Raw genomic sequence first — 27,104 nt, 5'->3', positions numbered from 1 at the left:
GCAATTGTTCTTTACGTTTCACTTGTATTTTGACCAGTTCTCGATAAATGCGTTCTCTCAACTCCACAGGCAAAGCACAAATGTTCTCTTGTAAAGTATCCATGAACAGATTATTATGGTAAGAAGTTACTTCAATGTCTCGGTCCCACTAAGGGTAAGTAATGACAATTCGGTGACCATCGAGCATGTTCTACGTAGGCCGAATCTTGCGGTTCCCAGTGGTGAAGTGACACACCGCAACTGAAGCACTGGACTTTATCTCCTTCGCCCAAGTAGAAAAATCCGGCTCTGGCTAATTCTTCGGGGGTCGGTCCTCCCAGATACTTTGGCCATTTTCCTTTGAACGATTGAAGACGATTTTCAAAGTCGCAGTATTCCGACAAACGCACAGGAAACGAATATTCGTTTTTCACAGGTTCGTTTCGATGAGGGTTGGGTGACAGGAACAGGAGTTTGCTCAGGGCTGGATGACATCCGTAGGGGGGTAGACGTGAAGGTGAACATTCCCCTTTAAAACGAAACCCAGTAAAATGTCCAAGAGGACGAGCGGCATCACTTTCGCATCCCACAGGTTTGACACGCACAGCATCACTTTCCATGATAGGGGTAGGGGCACTAAAGTTCCCATGATGCTTTACGGCATCGCTCAGGTCACAAGGTACAGCATCGTACCCATCGCAAGGCTCACAATCGCACTCGTCTGCAAACTCCGTTACGCACTTACAATGGTAACCACATGGACAATCGCAGTTTCCTTCCGGACATTTTCCGTCGCAATGCCTGGGTCTTATCCATCCAATATTAGTCACACTAGAGGAAGATACAACTTCTTTACAATCCCCAAACTGGAACGATGCCTCTTTCAAAGTATTCATCTTGTTCGCTCGGTCTTGGTAGTCACAATGAACTATCGATCTTGCCTAGGGTTCCTTTTTTATATACAGACCAATACCGACGTGACCGTACGGTAAGGTGAAATGATTGGGAAGTCGAACTCGCTTCTGGTATACAATTTGATAGACTTTTTCCAAGGGTCGACTGACGATGTGGTGAGTGGGTAAACGTACAATCTTGTTCGGTTGATAGGTGGTCACTTTAAAGTTTCCATCCTCTCCCGATTGCAAGGCTTCTTTCAATACCCCAAAGTTGACCACTCGACTGGTACGATAATTCAGAGTCAGTCCTTTCACTTTGCACGTCGTGTGCACTTCTCCTTGTTTGTCCCGGTATTCGTAGCCGTAATTTTTGGGACCGCCACTGACGAAACTTAGAATCTTGTCGTCGGGATGCTCGTCTGTCCAGGCTCCTAAACGGTCTCCTTCGATGTTAGGGTGATGTTGAATCGGGTGATGGATGTAAATGCAGCTGTCCGTGTCAAAGTACAGGACGCGTTCCCCTAACAGTTCTAAAGCTTCGTACAATTTTAAGCGAGCATGGGCTGTCACGTAAGCCGCAATGATGACATTTCCAAAAGGGTCGTCTTGTACAAAGTCCAGATCTTCTTCGTAATTGACCAAGATCAAATTCTCTCGAACGACGTCCACGTGTTTCATGTATTTGGTTTTGTCGTGAATCATCTGGAAGTAGCGGGAAGGTTCTGTCAAATATTCCGTCTTGGGTAAACACGGTCGTTGTGCCATTTTGCCCCACAAGCAATTTAACATCACTTTGGCAAACGATCGCCTGCCTTCGTTTTTCTCGATGTGGTCTAAAGTGATGCCTTCTTGTTCGTAGTATTTCTCTTTGAATTTTATTTGGTCTTCGGGAGTGTGACACCAGGAAGGATAGCCGCTGGCTTCTTGCTTCAGTTTCAAAAAGGCATCCACGTAGTCGGCGAAAATGCCTTTCTGACTGGGGTCACCCTTGCGGTATTGTTGTGTCTTGGGAAAGTGGCAAATTTCGTACACTTCTAACAGTTGATATCCCATGTCCAGAGCTTTGAACAATTCTACGCTGACCCAGGTTCCCGTCAAGGCCCGTTCTTCTTGGGTGTGCTGACAAGGCTGGTCTTGGTTGCACGTTTCGGCACAAGTACGGCACAAGGGAAACATTAGTTTGCCTTGACAATGGTGAGGTAAGACGGGATGGTATAGGTTCGTGGGAGGCAAAACTTTACACTTGATCAAGCCTTCGTATTGTCGAATGTTTTTCAGGTCGATGTGTTCCGTTAACAATTGTGGGTGCCCTACAGGAAAGCGACAATATTTGCACACGTAGGGATACAGCGAACACACGTCCAAGTATTTGATTTCTTCTCCTTTCTCTTCGTCGGCTTGGTACAGCAAACAGGTGGCATTGGTCCTTCCTCCGTACAAACTATCCCTCGGGTTCAGCGGGTCCATGAACTGGTAACTTTCCACGAGGCGTTTAAACTCGGGATCGGTTTTCATACGGTGATCGTACTCGTGTTCCCACATTTCCACCACTTGGTATCCTTGCTGTTCTAACTTTAGGCGTCGCTGACAAGTGTCCTGGTACAAGTCTTCCATGGTTCGTTGCAAAAACTGATTTTTAGTGCCACGGTCAGGCTAACAGACGGGACATCCGTGAAATAAGCAACCGTTAAACTCGTACACGATCTTGGGGTTTTCTAAGTCCCAGCCATCGACCGAATACGTTCCGATGGTCTTTTCGCCCCCTCCGTTGCGGGCATGCTGAATCCACTTGTCTTCCTTGTCGCACAAGTAATGTAACCAGCGTAGGGCTTTGACCGAGTACTGACGCTTGACATAGTGGGTCGTTTGAGGACTGATGACAGCCACGGTCTTTCCAGGCATGAATCGTTGGCGGTACACTAAGGAACACGCTTTGGCAATGGTGCAAGCTTCTTTCAAAGGATCGACCCCTCCGTGTTCCATGAACAGTTCTCGAAATTTTCCACAGCAACGCCGTAAAATGTCCACGTCGGAACGACAATACTTTAGCATTTCTTCCTGAAAGTCGAAAGGGTCCGAAGCGTGAATCTGGTACCAAGTGTAGAAAGCTTCTCGTTGTTCGGTACGCATGTTGTCGGGGTCGTAATAGTGAGCCTCGGGCAAATGGGGTAGAACGGCGTGTTGATTGGCTTCCGTATTGAAAAAGTGTGGAAAATACCCTTTAGCCATTTCTGTCATTCCAAACGTTTTAGGCATTCGACTCAAAGGCATGGCCAAATAGCTCATCGAATCTTTAAACTGCACTTGTCCCACTTGCATGAAAATGATTTTGGCTGCGTTCAAAGTCACTTTAGGACGTTCGGTGCCATGTTCCGTATAGTATCTGAGAAGAAACTGTCCATCGTATCCGGAGAAATTGTGAGCCATCACCGTGGCATGACGATGACAATCTCCGTAACGTTCGATGTCCTCTTGGCTCCACGTCTTGTCGACGGGGTCTAAGACCCATTGGGCAAAATCGGCTAACGTGTTTGGTCCCCGAAAGATTTTTTTCACGCCCTCCGGGAATCTTGCTGCAGTGAGGGCAATGACTGAAGATAGGTTCTTGAATGCACTTTTCGCACGCTCGATGAGCCACGCAGAAATTAGGAATGTGAATGCCAGTCTCTTGCATGCATTCGAAATCGAAAAAGATGAAATTGCCTTTCTTCTTGTGACCGTCCTCTTTCTCTGGTGGGGGTTGGTATTTTTGCACGTAACATTCGTGTTCCAAGTCCACGATGTGGTGACAAATGTGACATTTTTTCTTTCCTGAACATACGTGTGCCTTGGTATTATTGGTACGTATGACTTGTCCACACGCGGGGCACAATCTCAGCAGTTGACAAGCGCATTTCTTCTGTGAACCTTGCGTCTTCAAATGTTGTTGGTAACAGGTAGGGCTGACAAACGTGCGCAGACAAGTGGAACAAGGCACTGGTTCTTCGCTCAGACAGGGTGGAGATGCCAAACATCCTGAGCATTTCCATCCACAATGTTTGTGTTGCTCTCGATTATTATAACCATAGTCACATTTCTCACAATAATAAACATATCCCAGGAATCCAGTGATACTGGTAATGGTATCGAAATGGTCATCGTGATGATAAAGGTGAATGTATTTTCCGTCCTTAAAATCTTGGCCTCGAAACAATAGAGGCCCGCGCATTTCTTGAGGGTGCACTTTCAAGGTGTATCGTGGAGCTAGGACATCTTGCAATTTTTGCATCTCGGGAATGCCACAGGGTGTGTCTTTGGGCAGTCCGGCTTGTTGTAACAGGAGTTCTGCTTCGTTTCGTTGTTTGGCTCGGTCGGAACGTTGAATAGTGTTCCAGGTTCTTTTCCATTCTACCGTGTCGTTCTTGTTGGCATAGGTTGGTCCCACCACGATGGCACGGGCTAAACACATCTGGTCATGAGGGTTGTTAATTCGGACGAGACTCGTTTTGGTGTTGCGAAGGTCGTCCACCAATAACATCTTTTTGCGTCCTGTCCCTTGAGGAGGAGAGACGTGGGTCATGTCCAGTGTGGCTTTACCATCGGTGATGTCAAACTGATCATTAGATTGTTGTACGTGTTGAATCTTGTCCATGACTTTGGAAGCAGTCAATTCTGCAGGGGTGCTAAACTCGATCCAAACAGGGGATTTCAAACCGTCGTGTTGTATGGAAAGTCTCAAGCGATCGTCTTCTTTGGGTTGACATTGTCGCTTGAGTGCAGTGAGCAAAGAATCCCACACCTCAGTGATGAACACTTCTGCTTTCTCTAACGGCACTTCAGCCTTGAAATCTTTAAACTTCACCGTGTATTTGTAAGCCGTGGTTCTAAATTTTCTAGAGGAGCGCTTTTCCGTCTCTCGAATGGAATAGTACTTTTCAGGGTTGACAAAGGGTGGTGAACTTGGTTTAGAGGGTTCGGATTCTGGTTCACTCATGTCCTCTTCAAAATCACTGGCATGAATTTGTGCCAAGATTTCAGCCCTGGTACGAGGCGATAGATCACGTTTCTGCCTCTTACTTTCTTCTTCTTCTTTCTTCTCGAATGAATGGGATCGTTTCATCTTGAAAGCAAAAAGTCAAATGACTCAAGTTCAAACACCATAAACTACTTTATAGTCATGGCAGACCAGCGTATATAAAAGGGTGTGTGTCTTGTCCTTTCACTATTCATTTCACTCTCAAGCCGAGCACAACGATGGAAGAGACTAACCAGATGGAACGTTTCGTCAGAGCTTTGCGAAGGGTCATTAGAAAATTCTCTTCAGACCAGCCTACGGACTACTCTCCTTCCTTTCGAGATAAAAGTCAGGATACTTGCTATATCTGTCAGAAGAAAGGGCATTGGTCTTCAGAATGTCCAGACCGTCAAAAAAGAACAAAAACAGGGGATAAAAAAGACAAAAGTCAAGATACCTGTTATTATTGTAAAGAAAAAGGACATTGGTCTCCAGATTGCCCCAAAAAGAAACAAGAGGAGTCAGAAGAAAAGAGGAATTCTTCAGAAGAAAAAGAGAGGGATTCTTCAGAGGAAGAGAGGGATTCTTCTGAGGAAGAAAGAAGACAGGTGAAGAAAAAGAAACAGGAGAAAAAAAGAAGGGAAGAAAGCGAGGAGGAAGAAGAAGAGGAAAAGAGTGTGACGGTGAAGAAATTCAAAAAACAGAGAGACTAAACAAGGAGAAAAGAAGAAGTCAATGAACTTTTTATTAAAGTGTTGTGTTGTGAATTGGATTGTAAAAAATGGAGAAAAGAATAAATGAATGATATAAGGTAAGAGTCATTGAGTTTTGATTTTAAAATAAGAAGCTACACTCACGCACTCATACACAGACACGTACTATAAGGTAAAATGGGTGAGTTTTTTTTGGAGTTATTGGCAAATTGAAATTGTATTTCTTTTCGAGAAATGTGGGTGGCCCTGAAAAGGGCCTTTTTTCTTCATGGTGCAGGGGTGAGTTTAAACAATCAATTTTAACTGCCTTAAGCCTTTGCCACGGCCAAGGCCTACTTCTGGACTGCGTAATGTTGATGATGATTGGGTTGAAATCACTAAGGGTGGTACGGTAGGCTTAGTCACAGGGTTGACATGTTTGGCTCGGGAAGGTCGTATTCTCTTCGGTCGTGATAAAGAAGTCTGATACATTTGTTTCAGACTTCTTAACTCCGCTAAAATGTCCAACAGTACCGTGACCGTTTGATTTTCACCCTCTTGTTTCTTTGCTGCTACTTCTTCTTGCTGTTGTTTTTTTCTTACCTCTTCTTCTTGTTGCTGTTGCTGTAGGAGAAAAGCCTGTTCCGCTTCCTTTTGTCGTTGTATAAATTTCTCCAATTCTTCTTTCTGTCTCTGTCTAAAATTCTCCACTTGCGGTAATGAAGAAGGTAACGAAGGTTCCGGAACAAATTCTTGCGAGGAGAGAAAATCCACAAAATCCCAATTCACCTCTTCTGAAAGTAAGTCCGGGTTCCCTTGGGCGGTCTCCCCTGCTGGTGCACCCCACTGGATCGTTTTCTGAGTTTCCGTCATGTTGAATCACTATCGCATAGATTGACTGCACACAAGCGCTAGCGAATCTATATTGACTACGTGACGTCACAGACTGCTCTCTTCGGATTGGATGCGGGCTGACTGAATTCTGTAACGCGTGTTCGGATTGGTGAATGAACTCAATCCGTTTCAATCCTTTCTGTCCCTATAAATAAGCGCAGTTCACTGCATTGATTCACCTATTCTCGGAGCCTCAACATGTGGACCGACGTTGAATCTTCAACCCTTGTGTCAACAATGATGTTCAGGACGGACATGCTCATGTATGTCCGATCCAAGTGGACCGTTGTCCACAGGACCAACAGCAGCCTGTGGATAAGAAGAGTCTATATAGAGAGACAAGGTTGCCTCAAGAGGACTCTGATGTATGGCCCTGCTGTAAGACGAAGTTTGAGGAAAAGAAGATGTCGCAAATGCCCTTTATGTTAAGGGCATATTAACATAAACCAAAGGCCCTTTTCAGGGCCAGCCATATATCTCGAAAAGAGATAGCCTTTCCATTGCCTACCCTTTTTTTTAAAAAATCCCATGTTAAATTCCCCTTGTACGTAGAGTGACCCACGATTTATTGCCATGTTAAATTCCCCTTGTACGTAGAGTGACCCACGATTTTTCGCCATGTTAAATTTCCATTGTACGTAGAGTGACCCAGGGGTCCCTGTAATGCTAATTCCCATTGTACGTAGGGTGACCCCTTTCACTACTGATCTATATCACATCCACGAACCTTACAATAAAACTATCAACCATTATTTTACAATGTTATTTCAATTTTTATTTGCATTCTTAGTCATCATTGATTTGTTAAATAATGAAAAACACTGCCATATATATGTCTTAATACTGTAAATGTTGTCCTAGCACTAACATTTTAAATTAAATGCTGCTTTATTATGACTTTCACTTCCACACAAATGTTATAAAGCCATTTCTATTCACACTGTATTATTTCGGAATGTATGACATATAGCTGGAAAAAAAGATAAGTCTATTATATCTGCAGTACATTTTTTATGATTCAGAAAATCTTTTCTTTGTTTTTTATACCATTTATTTTAACAGTAGCACTTTTCTTTCCGAGAGGAAATGACATTTACAAAATGACTTTATGTGTGTATATTTAAATCGGTAAAGGTCTCAGAAGACGAAATGTATACATCCTTTAATCCTAATGTCTAGTAATTTCCATATTATTTTAAATGTATTTATAAAGGGCACCTGTTCATTGAGGACATATATAGTTGCATGCCGTCTTAATCTTTTGCCAGAGATGTGCATTTTACAATCTTGTCCCCCTCACCAGCGGCTACCCCTCTTAAGCCATTTTTTGATTGAAGAATGAATGGAAGACCAGTGTCAAAATTACATGCATGTGTGTGTGTGTGTGTGTGTGTGTGTGTCCGGCTTTTTCGTAGGGGCTTCAGGCGATGTAGTTAGCATAATGTAATGGGACGTATTCGGTAAGAACATCAGGGTTAATTCCTCTCAACTCACATTCTATGTACGTGAAAGGTGAAGTTCATTTTATATACATTTCATCCATCTGCTGTAAATATTTGATGTTCATGAACTAGTGTCTTTCCTCATACGATAGAGCTGATGGAATATATTATTTTCCTACACATTACTTTCCGACGTCTGTGTCGACAGTTTTACTTTTGATTCCGGACTTTATTTTGACGTCATTGGCATCAAAAGGTTTATGCTTATTGCTCTGATGGATATAACGGAGTTCAGCATGATCCTGTGTATAGAACTAAATTGATCAAATGAACAAATAACTTTTATAACCAGCAACGTTTTGATAAAAATAATACTTTATACCTTTAGCAAGTAATTTCTTTTAATGCTCTCGCTTATATAGTTTCAGTCAACGGTTTTTCGTCTTATGTCAGTGATGTCAAAAACGTTTGAAAACATATTGCATCAAACAGCTTTTTTTAAGATATGGGTTCGAATCCTGGGCCGAGTCATATCAAAGACATAAAAATGGTACTAACAGCTGCCTCGCTAGGCGCTCAGCATTAAGAGGTTAGTGTTAAGCCTGACTGACCTGATGTCAGGATAATGTGACTGGGTGGGACATGATACTATATGTCTGCGACATGATGTCCCAGTGCTAGACATCACTATAAACTGCCACACTGTAGACATCATAGCGATATGACTGAAAAATCGTTGAGCTACGTTAAAAATCCAAATAACACACACACACACACACACACACAGATAGTAATACATGATTCCCGCAGAGACAAGAGGAAGGACTGCAGTTGTCGTTATTTCTGTAATGTAAATTATACTTCCTAAGAAAGTGTGAGGAACACTTCATCAGTAAAATGACATAAATTGTGCCAGAATATTAATCTGAAGACAGGACAATGTCTATTGTATTAAAGACTTTAAAGAAAATAAAATGGACAATTTATTTCGTCATATTATGGCCTTCTAGCAGTTATTGTCAGCCTCCTTATAAATGCATTTTATCACAAACGTTTATTCCAAAAAATCTGATAAATTTCTACCATGAACACATGAAAGATATTAAATGGAGTCGTTGTAGTATTTGAATGGAATTGTTTATGTAAACGTCGAAATTATGTAAGGAGTAAGCAACATCATGTTTAAAATGAAGAGAAATTTGAAAGACCACTTTTATTTGCTCGGAAATTTATTACTTTGTTTTCATCAATAGCAAATATACGGTCATTGCACAAAGGTGATTTGTTTGTGTTGTATTCACTGATGAATACGACATTATACATACACACATCATTTGAACTGATGCGAATAATTACATCAGTTCCTAAGGGAAGAATAACCTTGAAAATGTCACCAGCTGTGGCGATACATGTATTCATCCATGGCAGTAACTGTACTCAAACATTTCTTCCATTTCTTCCATTAATGCATCTTGATTTGACTAGCATTGAATTGCTGAAGGCATAATGAAACTTTATAAAATCAACAAAAAAGGTAAAGGGCCGACGAGCAAGCATTAACATATTTCCAGCTGTATCATCATTAACAATTATATTTACTTATAACATGTGGCTGATGGGATTTTATGATGGTTTACTATTGTAAACATTGAAACATGCTAATAACTTATTGAACGAAAATTGTGCGTACAGTGTTGTAAAAATATCAAGCATAAATGTTTACGCATGTATCGGAGAAGCGTTACTGTACGCTGGAAAGACAACAGATGCCAAATATGTGAAGATATTGGTGTTGATTGGGTGGGTCGCTGAAGAATTGTAATATTTGATAAGGCCATAAAACATGTTTGTTTCGTATTGCAGTTGTTAAACTTGTTGTAATTAGGTAGTTTCTTTAAACATTATATTTCTATAAATCAGCTCAGTTAGATTCACAAATCAATTTTGGGAATTTAGAAAAAATAGATATAAGATTAAATTATGTTTATTTGTACCTGCCCATTACACAATGCATGTGATATGTTTTTGTTTTTATTCTTTTGTTGTTGTTTTTTTTACATGATTTAGTAACATATGCATGTATGTGGTTCTCGTATCATCTTAGTATCATCACCTATCATTTCCAATAAAAACAGCTCGATCCAATTTTGCATCCGTACCCTGTATTTTTTGTGATATTTGTCCGCATCTCTGTTCACCAATATCGTTTCACTCAATAATTCAAGTTCTCCACCATCTATAGGTACCATACAGGTAATGGACTGCACTTCGGGGTATGAACTAACCCTGTGGGTTTCGGGCTTAAAAAGTCAAATGTCAAGGTCACTGTGATACACGTAATATTGTTTCGGGCAATACTATTATTTTTTCATTACATACATGTACCAGTTTTTGTGGATACTTCACTAGGTGTAAAGAAGAAATCTTATTAAATTTTAGGTGAGAGGTGAAAGTCACTAACTAAATGAAGAAAAAATGGTTTCCGCACAATAGCATTAGTTTTTTTTTTATCACATATTGAAACCAACCAATGTGGACGGCATTTTTTTTAGTGAAGAAGTCTGTCAATTTTGGGGCAAGAAATAGCAGACGTCAAGATCACTCCGCAAAGGTTTCTTCACAATAATATTGGTTCCACTCTAGGACTTTTGGAGCACCGTATTAATGGGCAAGGCACAGGGCAAAGTTGTTAACAGTATTGAACACAATTTTTTTAGTTCGTTTTACGGCACTTTTAGCACATTATTAGCTGTATATTGTCGTGGAAATAGGTACCCCGTTCAGAAAACACACCGAGACACCCGGATATCGAACACTCTACTCATGTATTATGAGTCGGAAGCTCTGTCAGTTATGCTACCGCCTCTAATCCTCAAACAATATAGAGAAAGCTAGCGTACATTTTCATGCCTTTGAGTACTTACATTGACATTCAGTTGTCATCAATATTAGGAAGACTCGGTGCTGTCTGCTGATGAAAATGATTGCTTCTGTGTGCTGGGGAAAATGTATGACATATTTTATATGTTGTAAAATAGTTATAGGCTCTTTTTTAATAAGTTACCTCTGAAATTCAGGAATTGAAAGTAGCTATGCAGAGCTACAAAATCGTCAATTAGATATACGTAAGTAGTAAAGACTAGCTGTGCGCTCGCCAAACCCAAATCAATCCATTCATATTGATACGACTCTAGATCTTTAACTATGTAACAGAAAGAAGTGAAACCAAGAACGTAAGCACAATCAATAAGCAATGTATTCCTGTACAATACAAAGCTAAAATACAAAAGATACAGTATTGTGATTTAAATCCCAAATAATTATAAATGTCTTATCACAAGTTTAAATGTATAGAATGTTCCGAATGAATTTCAGTAGTCTTGAGTGATAAGCGTGCAAACCGCGTATAGTCACATGTCGCCATGCTTGAGTGGTCGATTTTTCAAAGAGGCAGAGAAGTCAATGAATGTGAAGTCTTTTCGTGATGCCATGCTGAATGTCAGTTCTTGCATAACGCAATCATTGCCATATGAAACCTCATATTGTAAATTCATCTAGGATTGTAACACATAATCGTAGAGACAGAATCATTGGAATTTGTTCTCCATGTGGAGCAAAACTGTTTACGTTTGCCGGACCTTCCAGGTCGAAATAATTTGATATATCATTGCTACGTTAACAAGTTACCCATGGTACCATGGAGTAAATATTCTAGCAAAAAGCATATCTCTGGATACAAATATCACGGGCCTGAGACACAATGGGATATACGACTACACGAATGCCGACAGAAGCCCTGGGAAGAACCTGTTAACCGTGTTGATGATGCATGTTACCGATACAATCTTGCTTATAAAGCGTCAATTTATATCCGTGCCCGTGGATCATCGAAGGAAGTGTGAAGTCTAATGTTCTACCTGAGGGAGAAACCTTTAGAGGCAAAGCACATTGATATGACAAACATGGATGAGAAACAGGCTACAATACTACAGTCTCCGCGGTTACTGGAATGGAGAAGCAGCCGTTGATGTGTTGGTGAGTGTGGCAAAATCTACCAAGATGGTCGCTAGAGTATGGCTGGCCAAACAAGCTTAGTAGCAGATTTACTTAACCGCACCAAGGAAACTTTATCGTGGATAGTTTCATGTGAGAACGCCAAATAACGTCCATTAGGCTATTATTTTAATTTTCCTTGATGATCGGGTACATACATATACATACAAAAAGGCGTTAACCATTGTAGATGTTGCCAGCAGATACAAAGAGGCAGAGCCACTGACGTACGAAGATTCAACAAGAGTTTCACGCATCGCAGCACATTTATGTACATTCGGCGACAACGCTTTCTTGGCCAGCCTATACTCGTTGTGGCTTTTGTGCAGCTCGGCTAAATAATCCATGTCAACTTCTACATGCGCGGGATCGATCCTTACAAACTCGCCCCTATTGACATTGGCTGCATCATTGCTGATCTTTTATATAGGTTATTGCTATCCAGGTATATTATGAGCCTGTTCGGGTCGGAAGGGTCGTATAATTTTACAAGTTTTTTTTTCTCGCGTTAGCGTATCGGTGACTCAACATCAATATGCCGACACGGATACCACGTTCGATAAATAAATGTTGATCATTATTAGCGAACAGATCCAACTCGACTTTTGACAGTAATGTATCTCTGTTCAATCCCGGCAAAGAGACGTAATGCACATGATCGAACTTTTACACGCGTAAGGCTGTATCACGAGACGTCTTAAAGACATCCACAAGCAGCACCAAATCCGTAGACAGATGCAGGTCGTGATAGTAGACAGACGTTTCCAACCAAACTTGTCCCAGTCGATCATATAGATATACGGCTACACTCCTTTGCGAGCGAGCACACCAGATATTTCATTAGCAGCACCACCATATTGGCGAGTAATCCCAAATCGACCATCGCTTTCAGCCGTAATGTTACTAACAAGTTTGTCGGACCTGGAATTGAAAAACCGCAACGACCTAATAAAAAGCAGTTGACCCAGCTGGAACGTCATGTATTTTCCTTATTGTTGGTGATGACGTTTATTATCGCATTCGAAGCAACTACGACTCATTGCATTATAGCATGGCCATCATACCGCGAAGGTTATGAATCACTACGGGAATTAGTGCTTTGCTTGAATGAATTCTTAGCTGAAGATTGCATGAGCTCTGTGCGGCTCCTCGATACGCACCAGTAATGTGACAATAATCGCGAACTTTGGAACTTCAGTCGCAGTGGGACTGAAAAATCATTCACAAATTCTGCAGTGAGTGACTCAGTATCTACCATAAATGTCATCAGTAATCGTGATCATTCCCTCAGACGAGAAGAGCTGTTACCGGATATGTGGCTGTAACTTCGAACGATTTAATAAACTTATCATCCGAATACTTGTCACCTTACACCATTGGCAGCTCAGTCCGTCCATCACATCTGACAACAGTATAGCAAAACCTACACGGAGCTTGTTCAGCAACGTGCACGTATTCGATTGTACCGCGAGGGTTTCTTGGTCGTTGGATTCTTCGGTTGACACGGGAGCGTTAAAACATTGGAAATGCGCTTAAATCAGATACGAACCAGCATTTTCCTGTGCACCTCGGTGAATTTCAAAACATTTTTGCCAGGCTCAGACATGATTGTGCGCTGTGGCTTTTCACTGATTCCATCGCAGCAGGATCCATGGCCATGAACCAGCTGCCCTGGAACTAAATGCATTCATTCAGCGTCTACATTGGAAAATTCCTCCAGGCTTACCCGCCGTGCCGTATAAGACTTAATGATATCTTTGTCGATTCCATTATTGATATCATGTGTGTCCCTGTGATTCAAGATCACTCCCACCCCACCGCGACAGTGTCCGCGTATGCTTTGGAACCGCCTCAAAGTGGTATAGTAAAAACAGCAACTAATGTTCATCCTGCTCCCTGATATTTCCGTCTGCTGATACGTTGATATGATCGACGGACGCATGTTTGAGAGAAGCTTCACAGCATCTTCGCCTGGTTTGTTTGCGCCAGGAATGATTGCTCAGAAATCTTTGAAATCACAATTGCTCTTCAGCAGCTAAAACTGGGAGACTTGGAGTCGTTGACGAACCCACGCGGCAGCTTCAGCGGTGATAACAGATGATATTCGTTGAACAACTTGTTCATCAGCGGCCACACGTGCAATCTTTGCATGCCTGATCCGTGATAGAAACTTGATGCTGTTTCACGACGCAGGCTTACAGTTGGACGCGGCCCACACGAGAGTCCTAATACTGAGAGTATATCTGCCTTTGTCATACTACTTAATATCCTTATCCCGCGTTCGAATAGCTTAAACTTATTCATATATGGCATGCCAATATATGAGGGAAAATTTTGTCCTATTTATACATTTTTGCAGTATTGTTTTCCTTTACAAGGATCAGAAACCGCGATCGCTTGAATCCTACATATTATTTCTTTGACTTCAGCGTCTTTTCTTTAACGTTGTCGCTGAGGTTTTCCTCGGCGACAGGTTCCACTCTTCGCTGCCGCGCACGATAATATTTAGCGACCGATCCACATGGCCGGCAAAGCTAATTACGCGACACTACTTCGATATCACATCTCTGTCCGGGACCAACAAGTAACGTGAGCAAATATTCATAATATGCTCTTCCGCACAGTTCACGTTTTCCATGACATGCGTCTTTGCACTGATTGTGTCCCAATGCCATTGAAAGTTCTATATACACACGTATTTTTAATTATTTCCAGGTGCTTTTTCCCCTCATGTGCATACAGTGATAGCTGAATCTGGAGGTCAAAATCTAGTCCTCTGAATAATAACCCCCCCCCAAAAACAAACACAAAAAAACAACAAACAAAACAACCGGATTATATGAGCGTTATACCGTATACTATTGATATTTCAAACGGCAATGTTACAATTGTATATCTTTACAAAGTTGTGGGCGTGAAGGGAATGGGAAATGATCGAAACAATCGTATTTGAACTAGCTGTCGACTTGATGTCAGCCATCTTAATTTAGCTTTTGATATTAGGATGTAAGGATTTATTGATGGTTAAAGTTTCATCAAATTATCATTTGTTGACCATGATGAAATCTGCTGACCATGATGAAATCTGCAAAAATAATTAAGAAAATGTAGTCCAGTATTTTGTGAAGAACCAAAGACTTACGCCAATTGAATGTGGCTCGCGACACTGTATAGATATGATTCATTCTGCAAGTGGATATAACTTGATTCACTTATTTGGTAGCCCACCATGGTCACATGACTGACACAAAAAGTTTACATACGGATGGATGCACCAGTGTTTAAATGAAAATGCTGTCAGACATGACGTAATGCTTACGTTGTTTGATGAAGAGCGCATAAAACAAAAATATAATAAAATGCTAGCGCTCACTGAATGCATCATTCAAAACTAATCGGACAGAAAAAGTGAGTAATATTTGTAAATTACCTATTTACTGTAAGCTATTACTCAATAATTAGCTTTCCATAGACTGATGTTTTAATATATTTGACATTTATTCTTTTTGACAGCATAATGCAATGTATAATGGATTCCCCACCAAGCTTTACTTCCGGTCTCATCCCCAATCAATGATCGGACCATATATTACCATTTGTTTTTTGTAATTGATAATGGAGAAGAGTGTTTCCAATTGATGTGGATTATTATTTTATATTATGAGACACGTAGCAAACATTAGATCAAAAGTACCACACTTTTCATCATTACATTCTAAGTACTGTTGACTAATCCAAACAAAATCAAATATTACACTATATAGTAGAAATATTTTTATCCGGCTGTCTGTAATTTAAATATTAGTTGATAGGAATAGAAAAGTAAGTGAAACCCAAGCAGTTAATGGAAGTAGTAATAGTGGTGGTAATGATGATGTAGCATTATTGGTAATATGGTTGTGGTGGTGGTAATAACGGTAGTAGCATTAGTATAAGTAGTAGTAGCAGCAACACTAGAAGTAGTGGTGATGATAGTAGCAATTCATTTAGTAGATCTCTGAATAAAACGAAACATTTACTGCTAGCTTAGTAATTGTTCGAGGGACTCGATTTTGTATTAGATATAAGAAAACCGATACTTTTATCGTTTCTATGACGAAGAAAAAGCCAGTTTAGAATAGCGTTTAATTTTTGTTCGCGTATCTTATGTTATACGATATATAAGATTAAAATTTATGTGAGTTACTTTACAATAATTGTATTTATTTTGATTTTATTGCAGAAATCTAACAATAAATCCAAGGTATTTGAATACAGGTATAATGGACGAATTGCATCGGATGCCTTTACACTATCTCAAGGATGATACAGGTCAGTTTTGCTTCAAAGGAGATTCATGAAAAGAAAATACAATGGTTACTGTAACGCTGTTCATGGGGGTCATGAACGTGTATCGTGTTACAGGCAAGTTCGTCTTATACTGGGGTAGATTACACATAGCATTACTATTAGTATTACAGTACCCACCTTATACAATGGACCGTGTTACAGGCGAGGTCGCCTTATACTGGGGTAGATTACACATAGCATTACTATTAGTATTACAGTACCCACCTTATTCAATGGACCTTGTTTTACATAGGCGTCTTAAAATAAAAGACTACGGTAGTTTACGATACCCATTTGTAAAAAAAAAAGATATTATTTGTTATCGCGGAATGAATGCTACGAACTGTATTTGGTATTTCGTGATAAATGTCACCGTGTTTTGAAAAGCCACGAATTCCAATGTTCTGTTACAAAAGGGTTATGAAAAGTTTAATTTCAAAAACAAAGTCACGCTCCTGACCTTGACACTTCTTCAAATGAAATATATGCATGTGCACTAGCTTTCTTTTTATGTTGGGTATATTTCATTTATTGTTTGTTGTTGTTTTTTAAATTCCATTACATGTTATTGTAATGTAACATTGGATGCTTAACTTGACCTTGTCCAAAATTGAGTTTATTTTTGCTTGACCTGATTGTCTTTTGTTAAATTTGTTAAATTTATTTAATTTATGTAAACAGCTAATAATAGCTTCATTATTCTCTATGTTTATGAGCTTAATATCAGGATTATTATTCTGGTAAACAAGGAAGGAGTAAATATGTTGATCAGGGTCAGGGTTTTGGAGATTCCTGAGTGCATTTTGTAGGCTATTGTGTTGTAAATCAACAAGGCTCATTAGATCATTCTAGAAGGTTATTTTCCATTAGGTAATGGTTGTTTTTAGAAACTGCTAATTGTGACCTGAGGTCAAACTGAGAACTGTATTATCTTGTGACTGTGAGGATTTTACCAGTCGTGCTTTAACATCTAGCACTTTAAGTTGTATTATGTTGTGACCAGTTAGGGCTGAATTTTATTTTCTGCAAATTATTAAATTCAAGTGATTATTTTCTATGGAACTACAAAAGTGCTCCGATAAAATTCGCGGATAAAGATACTCACTGGAATTCATGCTAAATTCAAAACTGGAATAATATTTCTCTGATTCAACAAGAGACTTGGATATCTTCGGGACTTGAACTGAATTTTATTACGGACTTTTTATTACTTGGACTTGTGTCTTTACTTGTTTGAATATTTTTGGATTTGATTCGCAATACCGTAAGTTCTGTTTTTCTCATTTTTCACTTTCTGTTTTATTTGTTTGTCTTGTCTATGTTTTGTATTTGCCTTTGAGAAAGACTCATTAAAGAGTCGAAAGCGCTTAGGCTAGCTAGATACTAGTTTCGCACTGTTTGTTGTCAGTTTATTGTATTGATCTTAATCAATCCCTGACACACGTGATCCCTTGCTGGATCCAGTGCACTTGAAATGATTGTTATTCGCCATATGATTTGTATTCTTTATATATATATATATATATATATATATATATATATATATATATATATATATATATATATATATATATATATATATATATATATATATATATATATATTCGGTCTATAACAAATAGATTAGCACAGTTTCTCAAAAGCAAACCGGAACATTGTTCAGGAACCAACATGTTATTCACGATACCTTGGATTTTCTAACTCGCATAATCATATACTGTCTAAGCTCCTTTAAGGCCAACATTGTTCCTTGAAAGAGTTGGCTTTTCAGTGAGGTTGGAAGAATTAAGGAGTGTGGACGTAATAGTCTCAAAGAACATGGCTCTAAGAAACAAAGATAGACAGACAGAGGCATAGTCGGCTAAACTGATTATTCAAGGTTAGATATAGCAGACGGACAGGCAGGGTGGTGTATGTATGTATGTATGTTTCATTATGTATGTATGTATGTATGTATGTATGTATGTACGTACGTGTGTGTGTGGGTGTAGGTGCGTGCTTGCGTACGTACGTACATACGTTTGTATATATGTATGTATGTTTGACTGACTGACTTTCACAGTGATGGTTATATAACGTCAAGTTTAGGCATCTCCAGAATGACATCCAAACCAAAGATAAAGGCAAAACATATTCCTAAAATACTAACTCAGATAATTTGATATGGACTTGATGTTTTTAAAATGTCAATGGACTTAATGTTTTTAAAATGTCAATGGACTTGATGTTTTTAAAATGTCAATGGACTTGATGTTTTTAAAATGTCAATGGACTTGATGTTTTTAAAATGTCAAAGGTTTTCTCAGAGTGAACGTCATCACGGAACGCATCTCAAGTGAAGACGATTGTCTCGATGAGTCTGCTCTTATGACATGGGGGTGGGGGGCAAGCATCGAACTCAGGTTACATATTCGAACCCGTTTCGGCTGAAATGTAGAGGTGGGAAGAATCCGTTCGTGGTCATTTATTGGCGTTATATGGGGTAGCTTATAACGGGTGTAGACTGTAGTGTGGCATACACGTTGGAAACTATAGATGACAATACATATGGGTAGCATAACTAAATTAAGTAGAGTATGTGGTAAGCATGCTATAAAACCGCATGGTCCGAACCGCTTGGCATAATTTCTAAGGCTTGCTGATTAAAATAAAGGCACGGGACCAACATGTCTACAATATACAAGCGCAACCTAAAGGAGTAACTTATTTGCTAACATTTTTTAATTAGTTGTTCATAAATTTGGATGCAATCGGAGGGTCATCAGGCTTTTTCGTTGGACGTTAGAAGAAGACTTTATTTTAGAGAATATATGTAATTCATATCGCATTGGAAAGAGTCGAGTATGCTCTGATTGCTTTTTTGAACAGCACTTTAATACATTATTGGCTACATCATGCAGAGTAAGTGGGGAATGAGTGCCTTTCCATTGGAGGCACCGATGCAGTCCACTTGAACTGGCCTGTTAGGGTATCAAACCCGCGACCCATGGATTACGAATCCGACGCTGTACCAGCTGAGCTACTGGGGGGTCCTGTCATTGAAGCTTTCTACTTGTTAATTATGTACATGTCCGCTAAAGTCATGTAGGAAAAGTTGATCATCTATGACACTGTTTATGTTACCTGTCTTTGAAATGAGGTTCCCTTTAAACGCCCAATAATGAGGAGTCTTCACATTTTAAAAAGAAATAATTTCTTTGTTTCTTTTTGGAATATATATAGCTAGTAGATGACAGTGTTTTACCGGACGGTGGGGGTGAGATTTCGAAACGTACAAATTATTGCTTCTAAGATCAAAGGAAAACGAGGCCGACAAAAAAACTAATAAAACAATGCTGAAAGTGATATGATCTACAGAAAGATCTTTGTTCAAGACCAGCTGCGTATGTTGTCTCTCTAATTGATAAACACGATATGATTCCCACCTTGTCAAAGTGATCGGTCCTTCGAATGTTAATTATACGAATTAATGTCGCAGAAAGAAAGCAAATAGCACGCCAAATGGAAACTGTAAATTTAACAATTTTTATCCAGTCACAAAAATCAATATGAATGACTGTTTTCTTTATAGATAGAATTATTTCTGTTTGTCAGTAGATACTGTCCTCGTAGTCGTTAGCAGATAGTTGGTCAGGAAATTATCATCCTTGTTTTCTCATCTTGTTTTATTTCTGCACAACTTCGAGTTTCCCACTGTTTGTTCAGTAATGTGAAAACAATTCACGTCTTCGAGAAGAATTTCGCAATTACTTTGCCCTTTTTGTACTGTGAAAGTGAAGATGAATTTATGCTATTGTAATCGGCAAACAATCAAACAAAATTCGCGGTTTAGCTATCATTTTCTCTTAAATAACAGCTACTACACCCCTGCCACCAACTCTACCCTCAAATCCCGCCAGCAAATAAAAACGAAAAAAAAAAAAAAAAAAAAAAAACACAACGAAAAATAAACAAGGGAAAACAACAAGAAACAAACCCAATAACAAAAAGCACATATGATATCGATAATTAATCACAATTAAATATTTGAGACCAGAGATGCGTTTCGTCACATATGACCAGCAATATAGTTTGCCCTGAATCAGTTCTTGGGTGTACTGTCGCCTGATCCTCGTTCGTTGTGGCGTGGATAATAGCCTATCCAGGTGTGTGGATGATTCTTGTTGCAAGACGTTTTGCTAGCAGTTGCGTGACACGGTCGGTGTTGGTGAGACCACAGATGACTATCATTTCCCATCTGTAATTAAAGTACTTTTTTCATTGATACATCACACTGATGTGAATATCTAAACGCATTGGATGCAGACCATTTGAAAGCGCGAATAATTGTTTCAATTTTTCATTACAAAATTTAATGAGTAATATTGAAAATTAAATGTGTGTAGTTGAAAGATTAGTGTCAAAAACATCTATAATGAAATTAATTGGTTATATGCTGGATTCAGAGGGCTTTTTGTTGTTTTGAAAGTTTTGCCCGTGACTTACATTTCACAAATCACAGAAAAAGCTCTAGTACACTACTGAAGTATATATATATATATATATATATATATATATATATATATATATATATATATATATATATATATATATATATATATATATATATATATAGTTTTTTTTATATTGTCAGATAACAGGTTGGTGCTAATTGTTCTAAATCAACCGATTGGACCCTGCCTACATATTCTCAAGGTGCTTTGGAAGAAAGGTAAGAACAATACACCCTGCAAAGGGTTGTTTATATACTAGACAGGTAAGAACAATACACTCGGCAAAGGGTTGTTTGTATACTAGACAGGTAAGAACAGTACATTCCGCAAAGGATGATTTATATACTAGAAAGGTAAGAACAATGCACAATATATTCTGCAAAGGGATGATTTTATACAGTAAAGGTAAGAACAATACACTGTGCCAAGGCTTGTTTTTATTCTAGTATATTGAACACAACATATAGAAGATAACAGTGTCATTCACCTTTTGTACCACTTGCTAGAAACAAAACATCAGATGTAAATAGTGGTCTTTTTTAATTGTCCTTATGCCCGTTGCTATTATTTCATCATGGTATTCTCAGTAACGTCAAAACTATTGAGTAAAGTTTGATCACTATTTTAAGGTAAGCACTAGCCTCAGAAAACAAAATTATGTCTCCAAATTTTTCTTTCAAATGTTAAAGGAATAACAAGTTGGAACTACATATATTTTACCGATGGTCGAATGTTATTTTCATTGTCTATTTTTTAGTATGAGAATGCATTCTTTGTATTTAACGCAGGGGTGGGCAAAATACTGCCCGCAGGCCTGATCTGGCCCTTTTAACATTTTTAATCGGTCCGCCATGACTCCTGGTAAAGTCAAGTTCGGCCTTATAGTTTGTGAGTCCAAGGCGCCACACTGGCAGCGCGGCCTGGCCTATGGAGTTACAGTAGAATGCCTAAGTTTTTGGTCAGTTGGAGCGCGCGGCCGTAAGGGGCATGGCCAAAGGCAACCGCATTACCTTAAGACCGGTATTGCCGACAATTGAAGAAACTACTAGAATCTTCCTTCGTTAATACTAATATAACTTTCGTTTTCTGTCATCGCTATTACTTCAGATATATTTACTTTATTGTGGAAAGAACATAATGGGGTCTTTATACAATAGCTTGTAATTCAATTTCATTAATACAGTAGAAATGTACGGCCCGTGGCGACTTTTCCAAACTTTATGTAGTGCCCCCCCCCCCCCGTGCGAAACTTATTGCCCACCCCTGATGTAACACGATGTTTGTCGACCAAATTTCTTACCATGTTGGGAAGTATCACTGCTCTTACTTTCTAGGTCTTGTTCTAATAATTGAAGTTATTGCACTCTAATCGGAGATAGACGAGCATATTCTGAATGAAAGGCATAGACTCCATTCAAAGAGATGGGGGGGGGGGGCAGAGTTTTTACATGGTTTAGACTGAGCTTGGCTGCTATTGGGTAACTTTGCTTTATCTGAATTTGATTGGCTGATCAATCTAAATATTCACTAGGTCAGTGGTTAATAGGTGAATCTTGACACTTGATTGATTATCTATAAATCCCCATACGTTTGCATTGAGAAAGCAGCCAGTTTTGTTTTATTCTTATTGATCCAACTACAGGATCAGAAACAGCTCATGTCTAACATTTGCCGCCTGCTTTTCTTGCCCAACTGGCTAGATCAAAAACTCAGTCTTAATGAATCTTACGTGTAACTTCCTGAGAAATCTATCCAAGAAAAAACGATAATTATTCTAGCATATACGTACTAAACCCACAGTCACTCAATTGCTCAATTTATATCTTCTTACGTTAAAGGTCTGGTAATGTGCTAGTGACTAAGCACCATGCAACCCGCCACTCTTTAGCAGAGAGGTGATGTGAAATAGTACTGCCCCATCCCCTTCTCACTGTTTAGTACAAGTAAAGACGTAACAATGTCTAGTAAGTTAATGTAACTGATTGAAAGTTGGTAGCATACTGTAGGTGCTATAGTGCGTTCACAATATGAATGCACAGCCGATAAATGTGAACAGCGCATCTGCAGGTGTCATTAGAGGTGTCGAGTACAATTTGCTATGTCTGGCCAGTAGCACTATGATCCATTTGTGACCCAAACGGGAAATTATATGTTAAATGAGCCCGTTGGTTTAACATAGGAAAGGCACTTAAGACTCAAAGAGACAATTGAGACCCAAACAGAAAATACTATGTTAAATGGGGCCCGTTGGTTTAACATGGGAATGGCACTTGAGATCAAAGTAGGCACTTGAGACCCAAGGTGACAAGGGGAATTTAACATAGGAGGTCCTCTTGAGCAACACGAGGAAACGGGTCTCTTGAGCTGCAGAAGGACCACTTGAGCGATAAGTGAAATTTAACATGGGAATGGCCCTTGAGTGTCAATGGAAATTTAACATGGGTGGGGACACTACATCATCAAGGGAAAATTAACATGGGAATGAAAGTTGGGGGTATAACGGGAAATTAAAATGGGAGCGGCACTTGAGAACAAACAGCGGCATTTGGAGCAAAAACATTCAGGACAAAAAGCGGCACTTAGAACAAAAATGCACTTGGCGGGGAGCGGCAGTTAAGGACAAAAATACACTTAGTGACACTTCAGGACACAAAGCGACATTTGAAGGAAAAGTTTTGAACAAAGTTTCTATGTATTGTACTTGATAAGTGCATGATGGTTACTCCAAGTGCAGCTTTTTGTCCTGAAGGTCGCCAAGTGCATTATTTGTCCTCAAGTGCCTCTTCCATATTAATTTCCTGGTATCCCACAAATGCCATTCACATGTCAAATTTCTGTTGACGCCCAAGGGTCACTCTTATCCTAAATTTCCCATGTTGTTCAAGAGTCCTTTCTTTCCCTCAAGACTCAGTTCCCCATGTTGTTGAAGAGGCCCTCTCATGTTTAATTCCTCTTTTCGCCAAAGAGACCCTTCTGTCGCTCAGTCGGCATATTTAACCATTGGAGTCTCAAGTGTCTCCTTTGGGTCCCAAGTGTAATTCCCATGTTAAATCAGAGGGCCCACATAACATAGGATTTCCCGTTGGGGTCTCAATTGCCTCAAGTTATATTTCCATGTTAAACCAACGGCCCCATTTAACATCGGATTTCCCATTTGGGTTTCAGGTGGCTATTTTAGGTCTCGAATGGTTATTTTGGGTCTCAAGTGGCTCTTATTACTACTTTGCTCAGTCAGTCAGTGTGTTACAATTGGACGATTTGTTGTGATTTTAGGAGCAAAGTCCCGAACCTTCTCTGCCCGTTGGAGTCAAAAAGCAAAATAAAGACAAAACGTATCTGGCTATTTTGGACCCATTATATAAGAAAGAAAGTATTGGATTTTGTGGTTTGTTCTTTTATTGACATTTGAATTATTTACATAATATATAAGATTATGTAGTTAGAAAGGCAGTTATGTGTTATACGTGTCAATCTAAGCATATATAATACTTTAACTCAAATTTATGGATCTTCACCATAACCAATTTCTTCGGCCATTTAAAATACAGAAGAAATTAGTATGCTCTAGTATTCAAGATTAACAAATTATTAAAACACCAGCCGCATTGTAGACTGAATACGAGCGATCGGAGTACAGAGAAACAACTTCCGACAATCGATGGGTCCCCGTTAATCCTTGACTCGAACCCGAATCTCATACATACAGAAGGAGGTCTTATACCTCTGTGTCCTGTAAATTTATATGTACTGTGTAACCTCTTTTTATATTTCTGTCTCTGGTTGATTCCATTGATCATCCCACCTGACCGTCGGTCTTTCACTTTTAAGGGGATATGGACGTTATTAAAAGACTGGTTGTTTATCTCCTGGATTTTTGGTTTATTCCACTTAAAAGACAACATCAATATCTAATCCATCAAGAGTGCTTTGAATAAGCTGCTTGTTGATCAGTCGATATTAAATGAACTTAATATTGAAAACGGAACACACTCTCTCTTTACAGCAATTTTCAAAGCTGCCACTGATGGCAGTATTAACCATCTTCACTCTGAACTGGGTGAGGAACGTGATTCATATCTTCCTGACATCATTTCCGGGGACTTCGACTCAGCTACTACGTCAACGCTAGAGTATTACAGGGGAAAGGTATGGAATCTAATTGTATCATCATGTGCTCTCTTTTATTACCTCAGGTAAGAACAGATATCACAGATTCAGGAATCCATGCTGACCGCTCATTGTAACTCCACTGTAAGAACAACTATATATACTATATATGTGGGGATTTTAATCAGGGCATAGTCTACATGGGCAGGGCGATTTCCAGCAGATAATGTTTTTTGTATAAATGACTTGTTCCTTTTATGCTGTGAAAGTGAAACTAGAGTTATGGTCTAGGAAAGAAGGACAATAACATTAATATACAATGTAACAAGTGTTATGTATATTTAAATTAATTGTTTGTCTGTTAGTTTTAAAATATTTTTAATCCATTACATGCTATTTTAATGTAATTTTTTTACTGGACTTGATTTTTTTAAGAATTAGGTTCAGTTTTGTTTGACTGGATTGATTTTTAAAACATATATTTCACTGATGTAAATACCTAATAATATAAACATTATATCTAGTTGCTGACCTTAAAATCAGTGATACTTTTGGTAAACAACTTTTATGATATTCTTTCTCAGAGTAAGAACCATTTAATTGAGTCAAGGTCATACCTGGACTACGTGACGTGAGGCACGTGTTAATTCGTAAATAAACTTTTATTTGTTCCAAAAGTATGAACTCTTGACCCCTATTGCAAGAAGAAACGACACGTTATTTCTGATTGCGACAAATTGAAAAATAAGCAACAGAATCAAGACAGACACATTCCAAATGCTCTTATTTCTAAGAGGTCAATGTCAGTCATGTATTGAAAGCCACACACGTGTTGGGACTAATAAACCCCAGTCTGATTTTTTAAAATGGAAAATTATGAACCATGCATGTCGAAGGGTTATGTATCACTCATGGGTGATACGTTCAGTCCTAGCACTATTAAAATTTTAAGGGACACAGGAGCTTCTCAGAGTAATTTATTATCAGGTACTTTGCGTTTTTCTGAAAAGTATTCTTCTAATGAGAGTGTTCTTATTCAGGAAGTAGAGTGCTGCTTTGTTAATGTTCCTCTCCATTGTGTAAATCTGTCATCTGACTTAGTCTAAGGACCCGTGACAGTCGGAACAGTGTATTTAATACCCGTTGAGGGCATTTTTGTTATATTTCTAGTCAACGACCTAGCTGGAGATAAGGGTGTGGTTAATCCACCTGTAACTGACAAGCCTTGTTTTGATCAGAAAGTCGATCCTAATGAAAAAGAATCCCCTGATTTATAAAGAGCTTGTGCATTTACTAGAACTATGGCAAAGAAAGCTCTTGAGAATGAAGTTGATCAGGAAAGGATTCCTTTAGCAGACACATGTATTGGTCAGGCTTTTGACAAGGTCACTTTCACTCCTTGTGTGGATCAGTCAAAGGGTATTGATCACAATGATCCTGTATCAAAGCCAGACATTCCGTCTCGATTGTAAAATAATTTCTTTGGTGCTTATTTAATTTCTTATAAAACAGCACACTGGATGGTTATACAGAATTGAAAATCTGGAATAATATTTTCTGTGATTCGACAAGAGGCTGTTGAAACATCAGTACAACGATCGAGCTGGAGATAAGGTTGTGGTTAATCCAATTATAACTGAAAAACCTTGTTTGGATCAGAAAGTCGGTCCTATTGGAAAAGAATTCCCTGATTTATACGCAGCTTATGCATTTATTAGAGCTATGGCAAAGAAAGCTCTTGAGAATGATATTGATTAGGAAAGTATTCCTTTAGCAGACACATGTATTGGTCAGGCTTTTGACGAGGTCACTCTCACTCATAAGTGGCCATTGTGCTTAAATTTATGACAAATCTTGTTTCAGTACAGATTTTTTCACGTGGTGGTATGAATTTTTAAGCGACACGGATCAATCCTAGAATAATCATGGTTTGGAAAATTGGGCATTTCAGTTACATCAACTTTCAGCTTGACTTGACTCTCAGGGCCACGAAGAGACCAACAGAGGATCCAGAGAACGTTGGTTTCAGGGCATCGTACAACACAATACCGTGAGCACAATGAACGGGGGTGAGATGGATGATACGTTATGTTTTCGACATTTTACGTACCAAATTTTGCCAGGGTATAATTGAAAGCGTGTGGATATTTCACAGATTCGAATAGTTATCACTGCGTGTTTTCATGCCTCAATCGATAAAAGGAAGCTCCTATAATGATTTACCT

General features: G+C 39.1%; 1 protein-coding gene across 1 annotated transcript in view; it reads left to right on the top strand.

The window, feature by feature from the left end:
- The window catches only part of LOC149791390 (thiamine pyrophosphokinase 1-like), an 83,068-nt gene that overhangs the window by 29,634 nt on the left and 26,330 nt on the right, over nucleotides 1-27,104 (top strand). The window contains exons 2-4 of the mRNA XM_089969940.1: nucleotides 16,173-16,261; nucleotides 20,913-20,990; nucleotides 24,776-24,918. Coding sequence (XP_089826066.1) covers nucleotides 16,213-16,261; nucleotides 20,913-20,990; nucleotides 24,776-24,918 — 270 coding nt within the window. The 5' untranslated portion in view covers nucleotides 16,173-16,212. The remainder of the gene's footprint in view (nucleotides 1-16,172; nucleotides 16,262-20,912; nucleotides 20,991-24,775; nucleotides 24,919-27,104) is intronic.

This window comes from Sinohyriopsis cumingii, chromosome 9 (assembly GCF_028554795.1).
Source record: "Sinohyriopsis cumingii isolate HCF-2022 chromosome 9, ASM2855479v2, whole genome shotgun sequence".
NCBI classification, from domain to species: Eukaryota; Metazoa; Mollusca; class Bivalvia; order Unionida; family Unionidae; genus Sinohyriopsis; species Sinohyriopsis cumingii.
This window is presented reverse-complemented; position numbering and strand designations above follow the sequence as displayed.